Source organism: Bos grunniens, chromosome 8 (genome assembly GCF_055505025.1).
Source record: "Bos grunniens cultivar Pamir isolate PY7600 chromosome 8, Bosgru_T2T1.0, whole genome shotgun sequence".
In the NCBI taxonomy this organism is placed as follows: Eukaryota; Metazoa; Chordata; class Mammalia; order Artiodactyla; family Bovidae; genus Bos; species Bos grunniens.
In genome coordinates, this window is record NC_141172.1 from 52,853,308 (window position 1) to 52,876,462 (window position 23,155).

Consider the following 23,155-nt stretch of genomic DNA (forward strand, 5'->3'; position numbering starts at 1 on the left):
TTCAAAAAAGAGAGAATCATATAAATGTGGAGGTCAAAAGAGATTGGGTTAAATTCTGACCCAGGACACCCCTTGGAGTCGTGGATTCTTTTACTCTAAAAGAAGAGAAAAGGAAAAACAGTAAACATCTGTGTGACTGAGCAGTTACTTACAGTCTATGACTTGAAAAACTAATATTTCATTTGGTGTATTTTTAAGATTAGAAAATTGTAGTTCTCCCAGTGAGAATAAGCATTGAATGGAGAGAGGAGGATTTGTGCATGACACCCTCCCCAGGCCTGGCTGTGAGCTGATAAGGCACCCAGAACAGTTCAGAACTTTGTATCACGTGGAAGTCCTTGAAAATGTCCCAAGTTAAAAAAGAAGCTCTTTTTTTTTCTAATAAAATTAGAGCCAAGTGACCAGAGGCCCTGGGCAGTTTGTTTGAACTGAACTGGATGACTGGCCTTCACATAATTGCCTGTAACCCTGAGCAGTGAATTGGGGTGGAATAAAGGACCATGTTCTCATTCTGTTTAACACTAAGCCCAGTTTATGGACAAGCAAACAGATTCCTAAACTTCCCTTCTAACCCTATAAGGCAGATTTACTTCCCATGACTAACGGGACCTGTAAGTATAAATTCGTTTTATCTATCGTATGAAGTAGCTAATGAGAAACAAAATATTCCCCACTAACCCAGGCCATCCTTCTTATCAGAATGGGAATGTGGGCCTGCCCAGGAGGCTTAGTCCTTCAGAACAGCCAGGGAGAGTTTCCAGGGCTTTCTGGGGTGCTTTTCTAATCCCTAGTGCCCAAAAAGCATTTTGTATTGCTTAGAAAAGTTAACACAAGATCTTGGCAAAGACTTCTGAGGCGAAACTACTGCTAACTGCTTGCTGTGCAGGGCAGATGCAAATAGAGCCATATATTTAATTATGCAAATGAAATGTTACCATACAGGCTGCTTTGTGAATTCTTTTTCCACCCAGCAATGTACTGTGAACATGGCTGTGTCAGGACAAATGCTTGCCTTTTTTCCTCTTTGAATTGCGGTGTGATATTCCAGAGAATGGATCTGCTGTGATTTATATAGTCATTTAACGCACAGGCTTAGACAGTACACTTAACACTGTGTGAAAAGAAAGTGAAAATGTTAGTCACTCGGTGGTGTCCAACTCTGCAACCCCATGGACCGACTATAGCTCTCCAGGCTCCTCTGTCCATGGATTTTTTCCAGGCAAGAATATTGGAGTGGGTTGCCATTCCCTTCTCCAGGGGATCTTCCCAACCCAGAGATCAAACCTGGGTTTCCTGCGTTGCAGTTGGATTCTTTACCGTTTGAGCCACCAGGGAAGCCCCAAGCTGGTGGCATTTTAGAAGTGAAGACAATATAACAGTTAAAAGTGATACCCTGGTTAGTGGGGAGAATGGAGACCAAGTTGCAAGGCTGCATAAGCATCTTAGGACCCCTGTGTTTTGAAGATTTCGGATGGTATGGGAGTGGAAGCGTGTGTTAGCTATGCATTAGAAGTTCCGGCTGAGTCATGAGGCCAGACATCCTTCCACTTCTGGGGCATCTGGTCTCCAGGAGAACTCGCTTCCTTCCAAGCCATCTGCCTTACACTGAGGCTTTGTAGACGGAAGCTAAGGGCGCCAGTTCTGGGCAGCTTGTAAAACGGGAGGGTTCTCTGCTGACTGTGCTGCTCAGATCTCATTAGGATTAGCCAGGAGCATGGGCAGTGAGTCTGGGTATGGGGCTGAGTCACACACCAAGAGGGAAGTGTGTGGGTGCTGAGGTCTGGCTGGGACCATGAACCTGGTCTGAGCCTTTGCTGCAGCCGTGATTTGATGACTGAAATAGCAGCTTGGGAACCCTGGGAAAACAGCTGCTGTGAGAAGGGAAGCCCAGTCACCAAAATGTACTGTTGAACAGGCAGGACTCACACGTGACTCTGCTGGGATCATGTGGCAGGGTGGGTTTATGTGGTTCCTGGGGGATCGAGCAGTTTGGGGTTAGATGGAAATTCTAGAGCATCTTACGGTAAAGTGGGAGAACGCCTTATCTGGAACACACGTGTGAGCTGTTATGCCCCTGTAGCCGCTGCTCTTGGCACCTATGTCGGAGCTGTGGTGCCAGCCTGACCGCCCCACTGGCAGGTGAGATAGTGGCTGAGGGTCTAGAGCCCTTTTGTTATTGTGCAAAGAGCTGGGCCTTTGGGATCAGACCAGCTGGGGTTGGAATCTTGCTTTATCAGCTACTTGTTGGATGTAAAAGTCATGCAGAGTCAAGCTCTCTGAGCCTGTTTCCTCATCTGTAAAATAAGATAATGGCAGCTCTGGCCTCAGACTTTTTTTGATCAGTAAAAGGGCGCCTAGCCTGCTGAATGGTGCTTGCCTCCCCTTGCTTTCTTCTGTCTCCTCTGCCCCTCTGATTTCTCAGTCTTTACCCAGAGAGCTTCAGCTGAGGCTGTAAACACCCAGCGGATGATTTCTGCTTTGAGCTCCCTCCCCTCTGGCCCTGGACACCATTTCTCCTTCCTTCCAGGGCCATCTGGGGAGCCCGCTGGGGAAGCTTCCAGAGGAGCCATCGCATGGTTCTGGGTACAGGCCATTCTCTGCCCAGTGGCCCTGGGCAGCCCCACATTGGCTTCTGCTACCTTCTGGGGGTAGAAATACCAGAGTTCTCCAGCCACCTGGAGGCAATGAAGGAGCCAGTCAGTATCTTGGGCTTCCCTGGGACCAGTTTCTTATATGTCTTCCCCTCCCCACCCTGTTACAGTGTTAATAAACGAGGCAGCAGCTATGTTGGGGGGATCCCCCCCAGACCTTCACTGGACCTAGACACCCAGCAACTAAGTCTACACAAATTCCTCTGGGGAACCTTTGTTCCCCCTCGTAGAGAGGGCATAGCTGGCCTTCTCCGTATGCCCAGCTCGAGCTGTGTCTTTTCCACAGAAGACCTGTGTTCCTGTGGGCTTTCAGGGAGGTGCACACGGAGCCCTCAGCACCATTTTATTTTTCATTTTTTGGTTGTGCCATGTGCCATATGGGATCTTAGTTCCCCAGCCAGGGAGCCAACCGGTGCCCCCTGGGCCGGAAGCTTGGAGGCTTAACCACTGGACCACCAGGGAAGTCCCCTCAGCAGTTTTTTGTTTTTTTTTTTAAAGCTTATTTTTATTGAGATCTAATTGATCCATTAATATTAGTTTCAGGTGTACAATATAACGATTCAATATTTGTATACACTGTGAAATGATCACCATAAGTCTAGTTTTTTTCTCTTTTAAAACTAATTTGTCTAATGGTGTCTTTAAGTCTATTTTAGTACAGCTTTAGTTTGCTCAGATGTCTTGTTATTTGTGCAAAGCTGATCTAAATGGATACGTGTATTTTTTTTACTCTATTTTAGCATCTATGTCATGGGCTTGGTCCTGGAGTGGATTAAGAACAACGGCGGGGCAGCAGCCATGGAGAAGCTTAGCTCCATCAAATCGCAAATGATTTATGATATTATTGATAATTCGCAAGGATTCTATGTGTAAGTGGATGGTTTTTATCTCACATTTTGCCTCTTGTGACTTGAAAAATGTGTCTATGCTGTGTTGGTTTTGGAACATGGATGCAGCCATCTTTCTGTGAGACACTGAAGTCCCCAGGAGCGTGATGCATGTGAATTTTCCCTCCTGCATCTCCACCCCAGGAATACCAGGCTTTGGGACCTGTCTCCCACTGGTGATGAAATTACTCACACTGCACACCCCTGTCTCCCCACCACCTCCTCTCTGTCCCTGGGGACAAAACATGAACATGCTAGAAGGTCTCAGCTTTGTCTCAGGACTCCACTGGAGACCCTTGGTATAAGCACCCACTCCTGACCTCGCTGGGATATTTACCCTTTTAGAAAAGTTTACTCTTTCCCTTTCAGATCAGATCAATTGCTCAGTCGTGTCCGACTCTTTGTGACCCCATGAATCGCAGCACACCAGGCCTCCCTGTCCATCACCAACTCCCGGAGTTCACTGAGACTCAGGTCCATCGAGTCAGTCCAGCCATCTCATCCTCTGTCGTCCCCTTCTCCTCTTGCCCTCAATCCCTCCCAGCATCAGAGTCTTTTCCAATGAGTCAACTCTTCACATGAGGTGGCCAAAGTACTGGAGTTTCAGCTTTAGCATCATTCCTTCCAAAGAAATCCCAGGGCTGATCTCCTTCAGAATGGACTGGTTGGATCTCCTTGCAGTCCAAGGGACTCTTAAGAGTCTTCTCCAACACCACAGTTCAAAAGCATCAATTTTTCGGCGCTCAGTCTTCTTCACAGTCCAACTCTCACATCCATACATGACCACTGGAAAAACCATAGCCTTGACTAGACGAACCTTTGTTGGCAAAGTAATGTCTCTGCTTTTGAATATGCTATCTAGGTTGGTCATAACTTTCCTTCCAAGGAGCAAGCGTCTTTTAATTTCATGGCTGCAGTCACCATCTGCAGTGATGTTGGAGCCCAGAAAAATAAAGTCTGACACTGTTTCCACTGTTTCCCCATCTATTTCCCATGAAGTGATGGGACCGGATGCCATGATCTTCATTTTCTGAATGTTGAGCTTTAAGCCAACTTTTTCACTCCCCACTTTCACTTTCATCAAGAGGCTTTTTAGTTCCTCTTCACTTTCTGCCATAAGGGTGGTGTCATCTGCATATCTGAGGTTATTGATATTTCTCCCGGCAATCTTGATTCCAGCTTGTGTTTCTTCCAGCCCAGCATTTCTCATGATGTACTCTGCATATAAGTTAAATAAGCAGGGTGACAATATACAGCCTTGATGTACTCCTTTTCCTATTTGGAATCAGTCTGTTGTTCCATGTCCAGTTCTAACTGTTGCTTCCTGACCTGCATATAGGTTTCTCAAGAGGCAGGTCAAGTGGTCTGGTATTCCCATCTCTTTCAGAATTTTCCACAGTTTATTGTGATCCACACAGTCAAAGGCTTTGGCATAGTCAGTAAAGCAGAAATAGCTGTTTTTCTGGACTCTCTTGCTTTTTCCATGATCCAGTGGATGTTGGCAATTTGATCTCTGGTTCCTCTGCCTTTTCTAAAACCAGCTTGGACATCAGGAAATTCACGGTTCACATATTGCTGAAGCCTGGCTTGGAGAATTTTGAGGCCTGTAGTCAGTGAATGGAATTGGCTCTGGTATAGTTGACTCCTAGTTAAATGTCTTTGTGACTAACTGATTCATGAACATGTGTTGACCCCTGGACCAGCAGCAGAAAACCCATGGGCCTTGTATTGATCTCTTAGGGATGCTAGAGCAAAAGTACCATTAACTTGGTGCCTTAAAACAAGAGAAATTTATTTTCAGTTATCAGGAGTCCAGGAGTTCAAAGTCAAGCTGTCAGCAAGGCTTTGCTCCCTGCAGAAACTCCCGAGAAGAGTCCATTCCTGGCCCCTTCCAGCTTCTGGGGGCTTTGGGCATTCCTGCCTCACCCCAGTCTCTGCCTCTGCTTCACGTGGCCTTCTCCTTCTTTGTGTGTCTTCTCTTCTGTCTCTCACAAGGTGGTCATTGGATATAGGACCTACTCAGATAATCCAGGATGATTTATCTCATCTAGAGATCCTTAGCTTAATTGCACCAGCATAGATCCTTTTTCTTTTCTTTTGCAGTAATTACTTTAATTATTTGGCTGCCCTAGGTCTTAGTTGCAGCATGTGGGATCTAGTTCCCCGACCAGGGATTGAACCCTGCCCTCTGCATGGGGAGCACGGAGTCCCAGCCACTGGACCACCAGGAAAGTCCCGACCCTTTTTCTTACTAGGTCACATTCACAGGTGAATGTGGAGGTGAGCACATGGGTAAACCTTTGCAGAGGCCACCATTCAACCCCCTACAACAGGCCTCTCACCAAAATGCCACATATGGTGCCTGGTACACAAAGAGCTTAACAGGCGATGCTTTCATTTGCTTTCCCTTCCTTCACAGTGGGGACTCCTGTGGGAGGATCTGACTTTATGCTGTGTATGCACACCCATTTCTACACACATATGCATAGATACTCTCATTGACCAAGCCAGGACCCCCTTCTTAGTGGTATTTACTCTTCGGAGTTCAGTCTGTTATAACAAAAACATCTAGCTGACAATAACAAAGGAATTTTCACTCTTTTTTGAGAACTCAGTGGGCCACATATCAAAAAAAAAAAAAAAAAATGCCTCAAACCTGACTTCGAGTTGTATGTTTTACCCAGGACTTGCTAACACATCTCATAACCAACCATGGGTGAAGGGTTGGGGTGTACTGATGGGGCAGCTATAACTGGTGGTGTCATCTCTGCCCTTAACTGATTGCCTGCTCCTATGAGTTCTTGGCCTGCAGCCACAAGCCTTCAGGGAGTCCAGCTTGGCTGAATGACTTAAGCTTTAGGGTCCTCCTCCATACGCCATCTGGGGGAAGGGATTCCCCACTATGCATTCCTGCCTTCTCTGTGGTTCTGTGGCTTGGCCCTTGGGAATCTTCCATTTTAGGTCCTGATATATGAGAAGGGAAGCCAGAGTACTCCACTAGCACTTACTAGAGCCATTTTAACATGCGTGATTGGCAATAGATGGTCCAAGGAGTTCATAGCCAAGGGCTAAATGATGAGTCGGGAGCTGAGGACAGGAGGATTCTGCTTTGGCTGGAGGAGAAGGGAGGGCCTTTAGATGAGCTTCAGCCTTGGGCGGGAGTAGAATTAGGCAGAGAAGAAGGCAGAAATTCTTCTATAAATTTTTAGGAAGGCAAAGAATGGCCCCTGTAAAGCACTGAGGGAAGAAAGCAGTATGTTTGGAGAGCAGAGAGTGGGCCGCCTAGAGAGATGGCTTGTGCTGGGATTGAAAAGATAGTGTGGAAAGGTCTGAAGACATGTTTAATTCATTAGTTCATTTACCCATTTGTCTGCTTACCCATCCACCCACCCTCCATCTACCCATCCATCTACCATCCATCTGCCCATCCGTCCATCCATCCATCCACCCCTCCAGTAAATGGTGCCTGAGCACTCCTCTGGGCTAGCCTGGTTTTAGGCTCTGGTGTTACCAAGAAGAATAAGTCTCCTTATTCTTCCTGGCTTCCTTAGAGTGCACAGAATATGAATGTGAGTGAGAGCACGTGGCAGCTATTGTGAAGGGGAGACCAATGTTTCTGTTAGCATTTGACTTCATGTATTTCTTGGGAAATGTATAGGCACAAAATGAGAGGACAGAAAGAATGGTGATGCCCCTGGAAGAAATCCAGGGCATTAGAAAGAAAATAAAGTATAGAAGGAACACCAAAAGTCCCAGAAATTCTTCCCTCCACTCGAGATCCTTTAACTACAAGCACCCCCCAGCATCTTCCAGAAAGCAGCCTGCCAAAGCCAACATGGCAGGTGGGTTGTCTCCTGGGCAATCTGATCACTTTCCCATGCAAAACTCCTCATTCACTTATGAACAGGCTTTTGAGCCCGAACTTACATCCTTTTCTGAATAAACCACTTTCTGGGAACTCCCATTCACTCCTGGGCCGCCTGCCCAGAAAATGTCATCCTGGCTCATGGAATTACTGTGGAACCTTGTTACCATAGTCAGGAGCACACTCTGCTCCCCTCACCCCTGTTCAGCAGTTGGACACTCACGAGCTGTCTCTGTGTGCATCTGGATTTTCAGGAAATGCTTCGCTATGGAAATATGGCCCTGAAGGGGAGGTGAGCAGTTTCTAAGAGGAATACCAAGGAACCTAGAGTTGGAATTTACCGTTCACCATCACTTTCGCTCCTCATTTTTGTCCCGCCTTTGGTGCCCCCCTGCCTGGTAGAGCAGCCCCTTCATGGAACACAGTTTTGGGCAGTTTGCTGGGGGTTGGACCAGCTCTGCCAGTGTTCCTGGCCGGGGACTCAGAGACTTGAGAGGGCCACTACTGAAGTCCCTGTTCAATCTATAGCCTGACCACCACAGTTGCTTGCTGGCTGTGAGTTGAGCCCACGTGGGCAGTGTAGCATCTTGGCCGTAGAAGCCCCGCATTGCCACTTACCAGCGTGTGGCCTTGGGCAGGTGTCCTGACCACTCTAGACTCAATTTCCTCATCTGCACAATGGACATAAGTCCATAGAATATTATGACCATCATGAGGGTTAAATGAAAATGCGTATGAATCAAGAGTATATAATGGAGGGGTTTAAGGGCTCTTGCTCTGGGTCATTTGTGTAAAGCATGAGAAACCCTACTTGGTAGGTAGGGATCATCCATGAAAGTTGGCTCTTAATATTATTTGTGGTTATTATGGAAAGCACCTGGGATGTTCCTGACACATAATGTTTAATATGTATTAGATACTAAGTTTTTAGAATTTGTTTATTTTAATTGAAGGATAATTACTTTACAGTATTGTGACGGTTTTTGCCATACATCAATGTGAATTGGCCATAGGCATACATGTGTCCGCTCCATCTTGAAACCACTCCCCTACCCACCTCCCTCCCCACCCCATCCCTCCAGGTTGTGAGAGAGCACTGGCTTTGGGTGCCCTGCATCATATATCAAATTAAAATGTTTTAGATATTAACTTTAACATGCTAAGTTAATATCTAACTTAACTTAGATATTAACTTAGATATTAGTCCAAGTGGTAGAATCCATTTCAGATCAGAGGTCACCTTTTCTCATCAACTTCCTATGGGAACCAGGCCTTAGGAAAGAGGGAAGCACCTGACGAGTCCAGAAACAACCCAAAAATAAAGCAGGCAGAGCTCTTGGTGTTTTACAGATATTAATACATTTTATTGTTGTCACTTCCTTGTGAGCAGTGTTTTACAGCAGCAGAGACAGGTTATGGTCAGGTGCAAAGGGCAGGTGGGATCAGACAGGGTATGAACATGGGGAGAGTCGGTGGGGCTGGTTTCAGAGCCTTTAACTACTACACTAAGGAAACAACAGAAATCACAGATGATGTGACTTTCTATTAAAACTGCAGGAATCAGTGGAAAAGATTAGAAATGATTATGTTCAGAATTGTGATTGGTTCCATCGAAATGTATAAAAGTCGATTACTTTCCCAAATTCCAGTGATAACAATAAAAAATGAGGAAAGATCCCATTCACAATAATTACAAACATTAGTAAATATTAGTTCAGTGTTTAACTAGGAAAGTTAGTGCAAGAGGATAGCTGAAAAATATTTAACATATGTGGACATTAGTAAAATGTAATGTTAGCATATGATCTATTAAAATACAAAGCCACTGGCAGAGGGAAAGACAGATAACTGGAAAAGTTCAGAAACTTTTGTTTACTTGAGAATTGCATTTGGGTTTTTGTTGTTGTTTATTTTTTGGCCACATGTGGGATCTTAGTTCCCTGAACAGGGATTGACTCCACACCTCCTGCATTGGAAGCGGGAAGTCCTAACTACTAGACCACCTGAGAAGTCCGTGCATTTTAAATTAGACAAAAAACCATGTTTTCAATTGATTGAAGCATTGATAATTCATTTAAACAAAAATTAGAGTTATATATTTTCAGCATGCCATACATAAATTCTAATCAATCAAAAAGATGTAAATGCATTGAAATGCAAGACATACATATAAAATCCAGCAAAGAATTTCTGTTTAAGTATAGAGTGTACAGAGGCCTTCCAAAATAAGCCATAAAACTCAAAAGCCATAAAGTAAAAGACATTTAATTACATGAAAAATTTGAAACTTTGCTACAGTTCAAGACATCATAAACAAAACAAAATGATAGATATGAGAAAAACTTCGTAGCATAGAACTTATAAGGGTTACTTTTGCTATAGGGAAGAATCCACAAATTAAAAAGGATAAACCAAAAAAAAAAACCAGGCAGGAGGTGGTCTCTAACTGTATGAGCAAACGACAGGGAAGAAACAGCTGGCTAATGGATGAAAGGGGTTAATTTCTTCAGGAAATGCAGATTAAAACCATGAGGTGTTTTCCTTCTGATCAACAGAAATTCTGAAGATTGATAACAGCTGGTGTTGGCAAGGGACCACACTTTGGTTATGTCGAGTGTAAATGTGTTCAATTTTGGAGTGAGGTTGCTGCTGCTGCTGCTGCTGCTATAAGTCGCTTCAGTCGTGTCCGACTCTGTGCGACCCCATAGATGGCAGCCCACCAGGCTCCCCCATCCCTGGGATTCTCTAGGCAAGAATACTGGAGTGGGTTGCCATTTCCTTCTCCAATGCATGAAAGTGAAAAGTGAAAGTGAAGTCGCTCAGTCGTGTCCGACTCTTAGCGACCCCATGGACCGCAGCCCACCAGGCTCCTCCATCCATGGGATTTTCCAGGCAAGAGTACTGGAGTGGGGTGCCATTTCCTTCTCCAATGAGGTTGCAACACCCATCAAAGTTCACAACTCTTGTACTTTGACCAAAGACTTACCTTAGGCACCTGCCCTCTGCCAGTACTCTGCCTGGCATGGAAGTGTGCACAAAATCAGGTGCCCCCAAGTCCAATGTGGGATGCTTACATAATGGGGAAAATCTGGAGTCAACCCAGGTGTCCTTCAGGAGGGGTCTGATGAAGGAAATTAGGGTCCACCAATAGTTTGGGGTGGGGCTTGCCAGGCACCCGGCACCCTATTTGCTACAAGAACTTGCTGAGGTCTCCAGGGCTTGACGGACACACATGCCATTCCTTCCCCTCACCCTGTCCTAACCCCTCCCTCATAGCTTCCTCTGAAACCTTTCAACCTTCTCTGGGGAGAATTACTTGCTCAGCTCTGTGCTTCCACAGGGCTTGTCCCGTGGAATTTTAATTCCCTACGTAGCCGTCTTGCTAGGTTGGAAGCAACTAATTCCCCTTAATCTATTTCTTCTTTCCCTCAGCCCCACATCAGAGACACTGTCGGGCACTGTGCAGGTATCTGCTGCATGCTAATTTAATCTTCAGTTTCTAGGTTTTATGACATTGTTGCTGTTATGGTACCATCTACTTTCACAATAGGTTGGGTAAATTTGTAGGGGAGGACTGTAAATACAGATTTGTATTTACAGATTTGTAAACCCAGGTTCTTAATTCTTCCCCCTTTTAATATTTTTTACCCTTAAACCACATGTCCTTTTTGCTGCTCCGGCTCTATAATTGGACTCTTGCCTGAGGAGCCTGAGGCAGCAGAATATCAAAGGAGGTAGACACTAAAATTTTAATTTAAATGTCAACCAGGAAACCTACTACCTGTGAAAAGGTGGGGGCCAGAATTCAGGCTCAAAGCCTATTGCCAGAGACCTGATTTCCCTTCTTGGGTCTCTTTTGTCTGTTAATGTGGACTTGACTCCTGTTAACTTTAACAAGAACTGTGTGTGCGCCCTCAGGGGTGAGCATAGCTGTTAATGGGGGGCTTCCTCACACTGCTTTTTTTGCTGTTTAATTTTAATGAATCCTACCCTGTAGAAATGGAAGGATAAAACAGGATGTGCTTGAGAATATGGGGAAAGAGAGTTATGACATATTTTACCTTGTATTTCAGAGTAGCATGTCAGCTCTCCTTCTGTTTGTCTCATTTGGTTGTCAATGAAAAATAAGTTTGGCTTGCTTGCTTTCCAAACCAGAAACTGAAGTCATATACTAACCTATGAAATTTGACTCATTCATTTTTGAGAGTCTGTGTGAGCCTCGTGCAAGGTGCTGGGAATAAAAAGACAAATTTATTTGATTTTAACAGATACTTATATAGCATTGAATGTGATCCAGGCACTCTTCTAAATTGTATCAGTTGTCTGCTTTTGCATCATACACAGAAAACTTCAAGACTGGCTTAAAACCACAGCCATTTTCATTACTCAGGATTCTTTTCCATCAGCAGGTTGAGCTGAACTCAGCTGGGTGGTTTCTTCTGCTGGTCTCTTCTGAGATCACTTATTCAACCAAAGTCATCTGGTGGTTCACCCGGAGTCTAAAATGGCCATGCTCCCCTGTCTGGCAGCTAGTGCTGGCTGTTGGCTGGGGCTGTTGTTTCCTGCAGGCTAGCTTGGGCTTGCTTACATAGCAGCAATGTTTGAGCAAGACAGGTATAGAAGCTGCATGTGCCTTGGCTTGGAAGTTGCATGGCATCATTTCTGTTGCAGTCTGTCTCTTTTAAAAAAATTATTTATTTTAATTGGAGGATAATTACTTTACAATATTGTGATAGTTTTTACCACACATCAGTATGAATCAGCCATAGGTATTCACGTGTCCCATCCATCCTGAACTTCCCTACCCACCCTAACCCTTCAGATTGTTTCTTGGTCAAAGCAAATCCACAAGGCCAGCCCAGATTCAAAAGCTGTGAACACTAGGCCCCACCTCTTGCTGGGAAGGCTATGGAGAATTTGTGGCCATTTTTTTTTTTTTTTTTGTGGCCATTTTCAAATGTACCACAGAAATTCTCTGCAAATGCTTTGTTTAGTTCTCACATCAGAGAGGTACAATAGGGAGAGTCAGTAAGTTTCAAGGTCACATGGTTTGGGACAGTACAGTGTTGTAAGTGCTTTGAAAGTTGCTGCTCATTGTTTTTAAGTCTTACAGCCACTATTCAGAACAACTTTTCCTTCTCTGCAGCCTTGTAGAGAAAGGGTCATTCATGTTGCTCTGTGGCTGCCATGTGTTGGAAGCCTCATATGTGTTGTGTCATTGAACTGTCAAAACTTGTCTGAAATGGTGATTTTATTAATATTCCCAATATTTGGATGAGGAAACTGAGGCTCTTAGAAATTAAGTAGTACAAGTTGTGTAAGAGAATGCTAACTCCCTTTTCCAAATGCAGAAGTTGTCTCCTTAAGTAAATTATAAATGTCCTGGGGCAGATTTGTAACCTCTTGTTTGCATCTAGAAAATGGTTTTTAAAAAATTTTCTGTTGACTTGTTAAAGTTGTACATTGCAGAAAATTATCTACAACAATAAATGTGTTTTTCAGATGTCCAGTGGAGCCCCAGAATAGAAGCAAGATGAATATTCCATTCCGCATTGGCAACACCAAAGGAGACGATGCTTTAGAAAAAAGATTTCTTGACAAAGCTCTTGAACTCAACATGATCTCCTTGAAAGGGCATAGGTGAGTACATGTCACATCCAGAAGCTTGTCAGAGAATTGGTTTGGTTTTCAGATGCAGTGAAAGTGTTAGTTGCTAAGTCATATTGGACTCTTTGTGACCCCACGGACTGTAGACCACCAGGTTCCTCTGTCCATGGAACTCTCCAGGCAAGAATACTGGAGTGGGTAGTCATTCCCTTCTCCAGGGGATCTTCCCGACCCAGGGATCAAACCCATGTCTCCTGCATTAGCAGGCGAGTTGTTTACTATCTGAAGCACCAGGGAAGCCTCTTCAGATGCAGAGTAAAACACATCCAGGAGCCTGCCCAGCTTGAAGTAGCGGTTACTGTAACTAGTTGAAAAAGACCAGTTATTATGGGATAATCTTCTTATTGCCTTTAGAACCCTTAGCATGATTTCTCAGCTGAGAGCGTGATGGAGCCCCATCTTCTAGGAGCTTTGGTCAAAATTACCTTTGAGGCTGTTCTGCTGTGACAGCTCAGAGGTTGCCATCTGATCCATGGTGCAACTGACACAACCCTGTCCAATGTAAGAAAAAGCCGATATTGCTCCCGCTGGACATTAGGAAGAGGAGTTAATTAATCCTTCAGGCTCCATGAAAAATGTATGTCCTCACGCGCAAGAGTACCTGCCAGATCCCTGCCCCCTGTACAGCAGGCTCATCGAAGAGTTGAGTTAACCTAGGTCACATGTAAGCATGACGCTCACTGTGTTGGTAAGAATTCCTAAGGACTGAGATGTCTGAAGCTTTTGGCCTCTTATGGGTATTTTCAGGTGAGAAGTTGGACATGATGATCTCAGGTGCCATGACTCTTAAAGGAGTGGGTGACTGGAAGGAGGGTGGTCTTGATGTTAAACCGGATGCTCCTGTTCTTAATGGCCGCATCTGTGGTCCTTCCAGGTCCGTGGGAGGCATCCGGGTCTCTCTGTACAATGCTGTCACTGTCGAAGACGTCCAGAAGCTGGCAGCCTTCATGAAGAATTTTTTGGAGATGCACCAGCTATGAGCGCATCCTGACCAGTATATACTCTGCCCTTGAACAATGAACGAAGCTGAAAGTCACTTGGGAATGGTTACAAAAATATTAACAAATATGGCATTTTCTCGAGTGATATGGTAGATTCTTCTTTTTTAGAGAAAAACAGCGACACATCCGTAGCTCTGCCAAACTGTTGGGACTTAATTCTGACTTTAACTGGAAGCCTTTAAAAAAATCTTCCCTCTCTTTTTTCTAAAAACTCTTAACTAATACTGTCTTTACTGCTACTCTTTCTGCTTAGATCTCATATTCAAAGCTGCCTATGGCCTTAATTATGCAAATTGGCAGGTTATTATTTTTAGAAACAAACAGCATGGAGAGTGGGGTGGGGTCCTCTGGGTGCTGAATTTTGATCCTTTGCAAGATGACAGCAGTGGGGGGGTCTCCTGGGGTTCTGCAGCTATTAATTCAGGTCACCACCGTCCATGCGGTGAGTTGAACTGGAAATCTTTCCAGTTTGCCTTTTAGTTCAGACTAAAAGGCAAACTGGAAATCTTTCCTTATTCTCATAAAGAGATGAAAGTGACATACTGTATGTTTATATAACAAGGTCTGTTTTTAGCACTAAATAGTTTATATCTCCATGCACTTATGTTTTCTAATAATACAGTTCATGTGGGTGTATGTTCGGACTTTGAGAATTTGATAGTATCCGTAACCATTGAAGTGTTACGTTTTCAACGGCTGTGTTCCTCCCCTACCCCTTCCTTTTTAAAGCTACTTCACAAGGGTTGGAAGCTCCCTGGTTCACTTTTTCATTCCTCTCAGTGGGTAGAAGAAAGGTTGGTTGGTTGTTTCCTTGTTTTTCAGTTATGCCGTTAAACTAAAAATCTCTGTTAAATTCTTCTTTCCTTTGTTCACATGACTGTTTCTTTATGGTGTTTGGCCAGTGATGCTGTGAGTTTGGGAAGATCTTTGCTGAAGACTCTTTTCCCCTGTTATTCACCCATTGTCAGTTTTTTATGCTGAATATATGAAGGACATTAAAGTCCTAAAACATCTAAGTCTTTGTCAGTGAATTTCTTTACCTGCTTTTTAGACAGATTATTCTTTTACAAACTTTCTGTTGGGCAAACTTGAGTCTAAAAATAGCATCTGTGAACTGTATTTTGTTAAACTAAAGTTGCAAGACCTACATTCTCTGCATCCACGTTTGTGATGATTCAGCACACTGGTAACTTTCCATTGGCTCTTGGAATGGACAGTATCAACAAACGACCTTATAACACAGCTCACAGTATAAAGTTCTACGAAGCTTGCCCCAGTTCAGCTGAAAACATGCCAACAGGACAGTATTGAGCTATCTTCATGTTTTGTTGGATTATGTAACGAGGCTTGTGCTGATCTTTCGTCTGAGCCCTACACAAATCAGTTGGGTTAGTTGCGTTTCTCTGCTTAGGGCTAAGCCTTTACAGGCTTGATTCTCTCATCTTTAAAGTGAAGTGAAAGTCGCTCAGTCATGTCCAACTCTCTGTGACCCCACGGACTGTATAGTCCATGGAATTCTCCAGGCCCTGGAGTGGGTAGTCTTTCCCTTCTCCAGGGGATCTTCCCAACCCAGGGATTGAATCCAGGTCTCCTGCATTGCAGGTGGATTCTTTACCAGCTAAGCCACCAGGGAAGCCCTTTCTTTGAAAAGGAGGATAGAAATAACTCCTTAACTTTGCTCAGGGATATTTAAAGCATAAAACAAGGGCTCAATGCTGGATGAGACTAATAACCACAGTAAATATTTAAATAGCAAGAACTGCCCAGTCCATGGACTCCAACCAAGTGTTTACATATCATAGCATTCAGAGTCTATTTCACCTCCTTCCTCACCCATTCACGTGATGGTTGCAAGTCCCTGTGGTTTGTACCAACCCCAAAGCTCTTGAATCTCCACTTATTTCCATTCCCCTTGCCACAACCAGCTCTGCCAGCTTTCAGAGGGTCATTTCAGCAGCCTCATCTGCCCACACCATCCCCTACAGCACAGCTGGTTGGATGATCACTTCATGCTCCTCTTTGGTTTTTAAAAAGGCCCGGGCTTCTTAGCCTAGCAGTCACAGCATTGTAGCATCTAGTCTGCCCTTTTCTTTTTTTTAATTTTTAATTGGAGGATAATTGCTTTACAGTGTTGTGTTGGTTTCTGCCATACATCAGCATGAGTAAGCCATAGGTATACATATGTCCCCTCTCTCTTCAACCTCCCTCCACCCCCACCTCACCCCACCCGCTAGGTCGTCACAGAGCACGGAGGAGTTGAGCTTCCTGTGTCATACAGAGACTTCCCATTAGCTAGTTTACATATGGTAATGCCTGGAGAATCCCAGGGACAGGGGAGCCTGGTGGGCTGCTGTCTATGGGGTCGCACAGAGTCGGACAAGACTGAAGCGACTTAGCAGCAGCAGCAGCAGCAATGTATGTGTTTGGCCTGTTCTTTCTTGTGTTTCTTGTTCTTGGAATGTCATGCATAAGCCCATGCTTCCACAGGTAAGCCTGGAGTTCCTGCCCCAACTTGGCAAGACCAGCCTTCCTTCAAGACACCTGCCAACCTCCTGACCTTGTTTGTGTCTCCTCCATTGTAAGCATGCTCTTTTCCTTTGTTCTTACAAGGGTGACCCTTTTATCCTATCACAGCTCCTCCATTCTGTTCTTTACTGTGCTGAGTGTGTCTGTTTACCTGCCTTCCCCACTAGAGCAAGGAGCAAGTCCTGTTTCTTCACCTATATCACCTGACATCCTGCTTTGCCTTTAGGGGATGCTCAGCAATTGTCTAATGAATGGAAAGGCGGGTCTTCCTAAATTTCGCAAACGGCCTGCAGTAAGGGCAGAGGTACAGTCTCACATAGGATTTTTAATTTTCAAAAGCTTAGTATAAATTTAATTTTTCACAAAAACTTAAAATCTTGGATGGCTCCCAGGCTCTTCTTTATGTATCCGTGAAAGTGTTTGAAAAATAGTCAGTACCTGCTGCATGCATACCAGTCCAAAGGGTGGACACTGTTGTCTGGACAAAGGAAGGTTCTGGAGCACAGATTGCTGGAATACACTCATTGAATGAAAACCTTGACCTTTGTGTGTCTCAAGTGAACGAACTGACGTCAGGCTGCTGACCACGTGAAAAGAGGGGGAAGAGGAAATAAGGATGCAGCCTCTGGGTCAGCAGGCTGTGGGAGCCATGACCGGCCAGTCTTGATTAAAAGCCAAGTGGACAGAAAAGTGTCTTTCAGGCCTTGGGAAATCTGTGTAAGGCTTGGGGGCCTTATGCTCCTTTAGATTCTCCAAACTGTACCTCTTCCCCCAAACTGATTTTGAAGTTTTATTTTTCTCTTTCAAAATTTGACAACACATAATCACGTTAATACCACCCAAGTGAGAAAAAGCAGATTTATTTTCACATTACATGTTTACCTTCTGACACTGCGTTGTGCCTAGCACTGCAGTTCTTTGTGTGCATGAGAAATAATACTGTGTTCTGTTCCCTGCTAGTCTATGTTTATTAAATATCTGATGCTGTCTCATCACAGCTTAGCAGGTCTGGGAGGCTTGGCAAACTCTTAGGTAAACTATGTGATGCAGCAAATAATTATTCCCTTCTCCCTTTTGAGCTTAAGGAGCCAATAAGACCTGTAAAATGGACAAGCTCCATTGACAGAGGTCTAATTTGGCTGAAGGCACTTGCAGGTATAACCTTGAATCACTCTATGGTTAATGTTTGTTGTGTCATGTTCTTTGGAAGGAAAATAAAATGAGGAAGACTTTCTTCACTTTTGATCAGAATGCACATAATTAAAAAGTAAAATGCTACTGCATCTGCAAAGAAATCAGTCACTTTAATTGGAAGGAAGATTCCTTCCCTCTGTTAGTAATTGGGCTTTTGGTAATTTAGAATCAGAATCCATGACAGTTTGTGATAAATTGGCTCCTTTTGGGCTAAAGAAGGTAAGAAGTTCTAATTACCCTTGGATCATTCCAGAGTAGATGGAAAAAGCTTGATCAAAGAGATTTTGGGAGAGAGATAGAAGAGCTAGCAGTGAGCAAAGATTTATTGAATTTCTTTTTAAGAAGATAAAGAATAAAATAGTTCATTTGATGTGACAAAAACTATAGCTTGTGGTATTTGAAATCCCAGAGATGTAAATTTGATTTTCTAAGAACTGGGTATATTAGAAAAAGTTTATGGACAAAGAGGTTCTATAGTTAAGTTATAGAAATTTGCCTTGTTTACTTGTTAGCACATGAGAATATTGATGACATTGGCCTTCACTTGGGGAAAGTATGGAATTTGTACTTTGAGTGTTTAAACATATAAGTAATTGGCACTAAGTATAAGGAAGTATACATTATTTTATTCAAATGAAAGCATACTTTAAGTTGGTAGAAATATCCTCAGAATACAAATGTATGAATCTACTGACTCAGTGCCTGTTGATATTCTAGCCTTTGTTTCTCTTCAGATTGCCTAACAATATCTGAAGGATAGTCTGGATCTTAGGTTGATGCATTTATTTTGAATTCTGTGTATTTATTTTATATCAGTTCACTTCAGTCACTCAGTCATGTCCGACTCCTTGTGACCCCATGAACCGCGGCATGCCAGGCCTCCCTGTCCATCACCAATTCCTGGAGTCTGCCCAAACCCATGTCCATTGAGTTGGTGATGCCATCCAACCATCTCATCCTCTGTCGTCCCCTTCTCCTCCTGCCCTCAATCTTTCCCAGCATCAGGGTCTTTTAAAATGAGTCAGGTCTTTGCATCAGGTGGCCAAAGTATTAGAGTTTCAGCTTCAACATCAGTCCTTCCAATGAACATTCAGGACTGATTTCCTTTAGGATGAACTGGTTGGATCTCCTTGCAGTCCAAGGGACTCTCAAGAGTCTCCTCCAACACCACAGCTCAAAAGCATCGATTCTTCGGCTCTCAGCTTTCTTTATAGTCCAACTCTCATATCCATACATGACTACTGGAAAAACCATAGCCTTGACTAGAATCTGAAGGTATAATGGGTATCAATCAAGAAAAGAGGTTATGGGGACTTCCCTGGAGATCCAGTGGTTAAGATTCTGAGCTTCCAGTACAGGGGGTGCAGGTTTAATTCCTGGTTGGGGAACTAAGATCCCACATGCCACTTGACAGGGTATATAAATAAATAATAAAAAAATCAATCATTAAAAAAAGGAAAGAGATTACCTTTCTTAGTTTCCAAGAAACCTTGGTTACCAAGATTACCTGTGGTTACCAAGGGGGAAGAGAGGGTGGGATCAATTGGGAGATTGGGACTGATATATATATATACAATTGGTTCTATATATAAAACAGATAACTAATGAGAACCTACTCAATAGCACAAGGAACTCTACTCAATCCTCTGTGGTGACCAAACTGGGAAGGAAATCTAAAAAAGAGGGGATGTGTATATATATAACTGACTGACTTTGCTGTATAGTGGAAACTAACACAATATTGTAAAGCAGCTATACTCCAATAAAAATTAACTTAAAAAAACAAAAGGGATTAGGGAGAGATGAGTGATGTGAGCATTTGGGGGACATTTATTATTTTACTCTGTCTTAGGAGAGTTAGTGTGAGATCTTCAAGACATTGTTCAGAGGCCAAAGTTACAAGCGGCTAAAGGAGGATGACTAAAGGCACCAGCTGACTGGCTGCTACTGCTGCTGCTAAGTTGCGTCAGTCCTGTCCGGTTCTATGAGACCCCATAGATGGCAGCCCACCAGGCTCCTCTGTTCCTGGGATTCTCCAGGCAAGAATACTGGAGTGGGCTGCCATTTCCTTCTCCAGTGCATGAAAGTGAAAAGTGAAGTCGCTCAGTCGTGTCCGACTCTTAGCGACCCCATGGACTGCAGCCCACCAGGCTTCTCTGTCCATGGGATTTTCCAGGCAAGAGTGCTGGAGTGGGGTTCCATTGCCTTCTCCCAGCTGACTGGAGGTGGACGCAAATGAGTATCCACCATTGGCCCACTTCTGGGGCCTGAGGTCCACAGGGCTAGAACTGGGGTAGAGAAAGTTCATCACTAGGATGGAAGAAGTAGATAAATATATAAATAACTGGTATGGCAGCAGAAGTGTGTACTTGCTGGATTTCTACTGAATGTACCCCATTCCTCTGGGCCTCGTTCCACTATCTACTGACCACCTAACCTTCCTAAGTGATACTCAATAAACATTGACTAAACGTATAGATGACTATGTTGATAGCAAGGGAAAATCATCTCATTCATGCTTGGTTGGTACTGACAGACAGTTTTGCCCCAGAGCAAATTGGCAAATGGTTTCCCAGATTCTGCAGAGCATCTGAGACATTGATTCTCAACTAGAGGCTTCTGGAATTTGAATCAGCATCTGCCTGGAGTTTGAAAATTGTGGGGACTCTCAGCCTGGAGATACATACTGATTCCACTGTAGAATATTGGAAGCCTATACGGAGTAATAAACTCACAGTTGTGTTTTGTTTGAACCATTTAATACCTATTAACTCAATGGCCACATTAAAAAATCATGAGATGAGGCATTAATATTTTGAGTCTTTTTCTTGAAGGGGAAGAACATCTGGACCTGCACTTCAGTGTGGACATTTGTCTGGAGCCAGTAGAGGCTGCCTGTTCAGATCATGTGCTCTCATTTGCCTTTCTTCTACCTTGCCTTCTTTTTCACATTTGTTACCCCTTGGTCTTTGGGTGTTGGGTCTGAAAATAGCACAATTTATGCTTTCTATTAGAAAACCTTCCCAAGGTAAAAAGAGTAAGAAGATTCTTGCCATCACCCTTCTTGCCCTTTCTACCATTTTAACCCCAGTGGCAGGAGCACAAATTTTCCAGCTGTGTGAAGGACTCAGAACTGAGTCAGAGCAATCCTCAAACTGGCTGAAGTTAGTCTGTTAGCTCTGTGCAGGCTGAAAGCATTAAATAATCATTTCTAGTTACACCTTCTGTTATTTCCCTTTGGTATACAGCTTCCTCCTCCAAGTTCCTCTCCTACAGTCTGAAAGCCTGGCCCAGAGCTAACCTAGGCGCCTCCACTTGGATGAGTAATTGTCATTAGCCTCCTTTTAATCTCTTAAGCATCTCTCCTGTTTAGGGCTGAAGTTAAGTCCCATATGATTTCAAATAAAAACTCCCATCCTTAAGTCACTTATCCATTCATCCAAGTTTACCTATTTATTTAGCAAATTGGGGAATCTTACTGAAAAGATCATTCTCCTCAAGTGATTTGGAACCTAGTAGGGAAATTAAAATGTGAATATATAGGGACTTCCCTGGTGGTCCATTGGTTAAAACTCTGTGCTTCCAATGCAGGGGACACAGGTTTGATCCATGGTGGGGTAACTAAGATCTATATGCCATGCATTACGACCAAGAAATAAATAAGAATTAAAAAGTAATGAATTAATTTTAAAAATGTGAACATGAATTGCCATACTCTAATAGGTAGGTTTGCAGATAAAATACAGGATGGCCAATTTAATTTGTATGGTTTATTTGTTAAATCTGATAACCCTGCTGCTGCAGCTGTTTAGTCACTCAGTCATGTCCAACTCTTTGGACCCCATGGACTGTAGCCTGCCAGGCTTCTCTGTCCATGGGATTTCCCAGGCAAGAATGCTGGAGTGGATGGCCATTTCCTTCTCTGGGGGATCTTCCTGACCCAGAGATTGAACCCAAGTCTGGTTGGCAAGTGAATTCTTTATCACTGAACCACCTGGGAAACTCTAGCTAACCCTATCACTGGGGAAAGCGTTGGGCACAAGGGGATACATGTAAGGAGATCAGGGAAAGCTTCCCGGAAGCACTTCCATCAAGGCCAACATGAAAGGGGTTAAGTCAAAAGAGGTGGAAGACAGGGGAGTGTTCTGTGAAGAGAGAATAGCATGTGTTAATTTCTGGACTTGAGGGCTGCCCCAGGAAATTCTGGGGCGGGTGGTTTAGGATGTGGGAGTGGTTCAGGATGTGGGTGTGTGGAGGGTTTAGGACCTTGTCAGGGAGGGGAGATCAGAGATGCAGCAAAGTCCTGCCGTGGAATCTGGACTGGATCCCAAGCACAATAGGCCAGCCACTGTAGGACTTGAAGCAGCAGAGTGAAGTAAAATGTTCATTCAAGAAAAATCCTTCTGGCTGGAGTGTAGTGACTAATTAGAAGAGGGAGTCTGGAGATGGGAGAAAGGAGAGCTGTGCCCAGTGCAATAACAATTGTGAGTGAGGGTAGCTGTGAGGGACAGAGGACTGGATAAGCTACTTAGAGGAAGGATCATTAGATGTGGGAGGTGGAGGGGAAGAGAGGGGTCAAGTATGAAGATGGTTCCACCAGTGGGACAGGAGAGGCAGGGAGATTGAGGATTGTGCTGCCATCTTTCTGTTTGTCTCAGACCTGCTCCCTGCCTTTCCACTGCTCTGCTCCATGTCACAGGGCTAATCCTGCAAACCCCACCTTCCAGACTTTCTCGCCAACTCTTGTCCAGGTAGGTTCAGCCAGTGGAAAGCATTGGCTGGAGGGTGGAGAGCCTGGGGATGGGAGAAGCCAATGTATTTTCCCCTCCCCATCCTGCTGTCTATTCGGGCACCTGCAGCAGGGCTGGTGGGTGGCTGCTCAGTTCTGAGGCCCTCTGTCTCCCAGGCAGCCACTCCCTCTGTCTCCCAGCTTCTACCTCATAGGTGGCAACACCACTTCTTTCTCTGTCCCCAAGCTCAGCAGAGGGGTGGCTGAGGCTTCCTCTGGTGTGACTCTCTGGATGGTCCCACCATCCTGTTTGGCCTTTTAGCTTTCTCATCACCATATGAATTTTCCCGTATTGAACTGATTGTCCTGGGTTGTTTTTCTGAGTGTACATTTGACAGACTTATGAGCCACTTAAATGGAGATGTTTAACAGGATGCAGTATGTGGATTTAAAGCTGCAGAGAGAGAATGGTCTTTGATGGAGACAGACTTAGATGGTAATTGAAACTAGGGGAAAGGATGAGCTTCCCTGGGAAGATATTGTATAGAGGATGAAGAGCAGAGAGCCTGGTGCAGAGCCCCAGAAAGACCCCCAAAAAGCTCAGCTCAGAAAGAGACTGAAAAGGTGCAGAGAAG

At 44.1% G+C, this 23,155-nt stretch overlaps 1 protein-coding gene across 2 annotated transcripts in view; it reads left to right on the forward strand.

Annotated features, from left to right (window-relative positions):
- The window catches only part of PSAT1 (phosphoserine aminotransferase 1), a 28,416-nt gene extending 13,329 nt beyond the window's left edge, over positions 1–15,087 (forward strand). For both annotated transcript variants that reach the window (XM_086415632.1, XM_086415633.1), the window contains exons 7-9: positions 3,392–3,520; positions 12,906–13,043; positions 13,945–15,087. In XM_086415632.1, coding sequence (XP_086271758.1) covers positions 3,392–3,520; positions 12,906–13,043; positions 13,945–14,050 — 373 coding nt within the window. In that variant the 3' untranslated portion in view covers positions 14,051–15,087. The remainder of the gene's footprint in view (positions 1–3,391; positions 3,521–12,905; positions 13,044–13,944) is intronic.
- Positions 15,088–23,155: the final 8,068 nt, after the last annotated feature.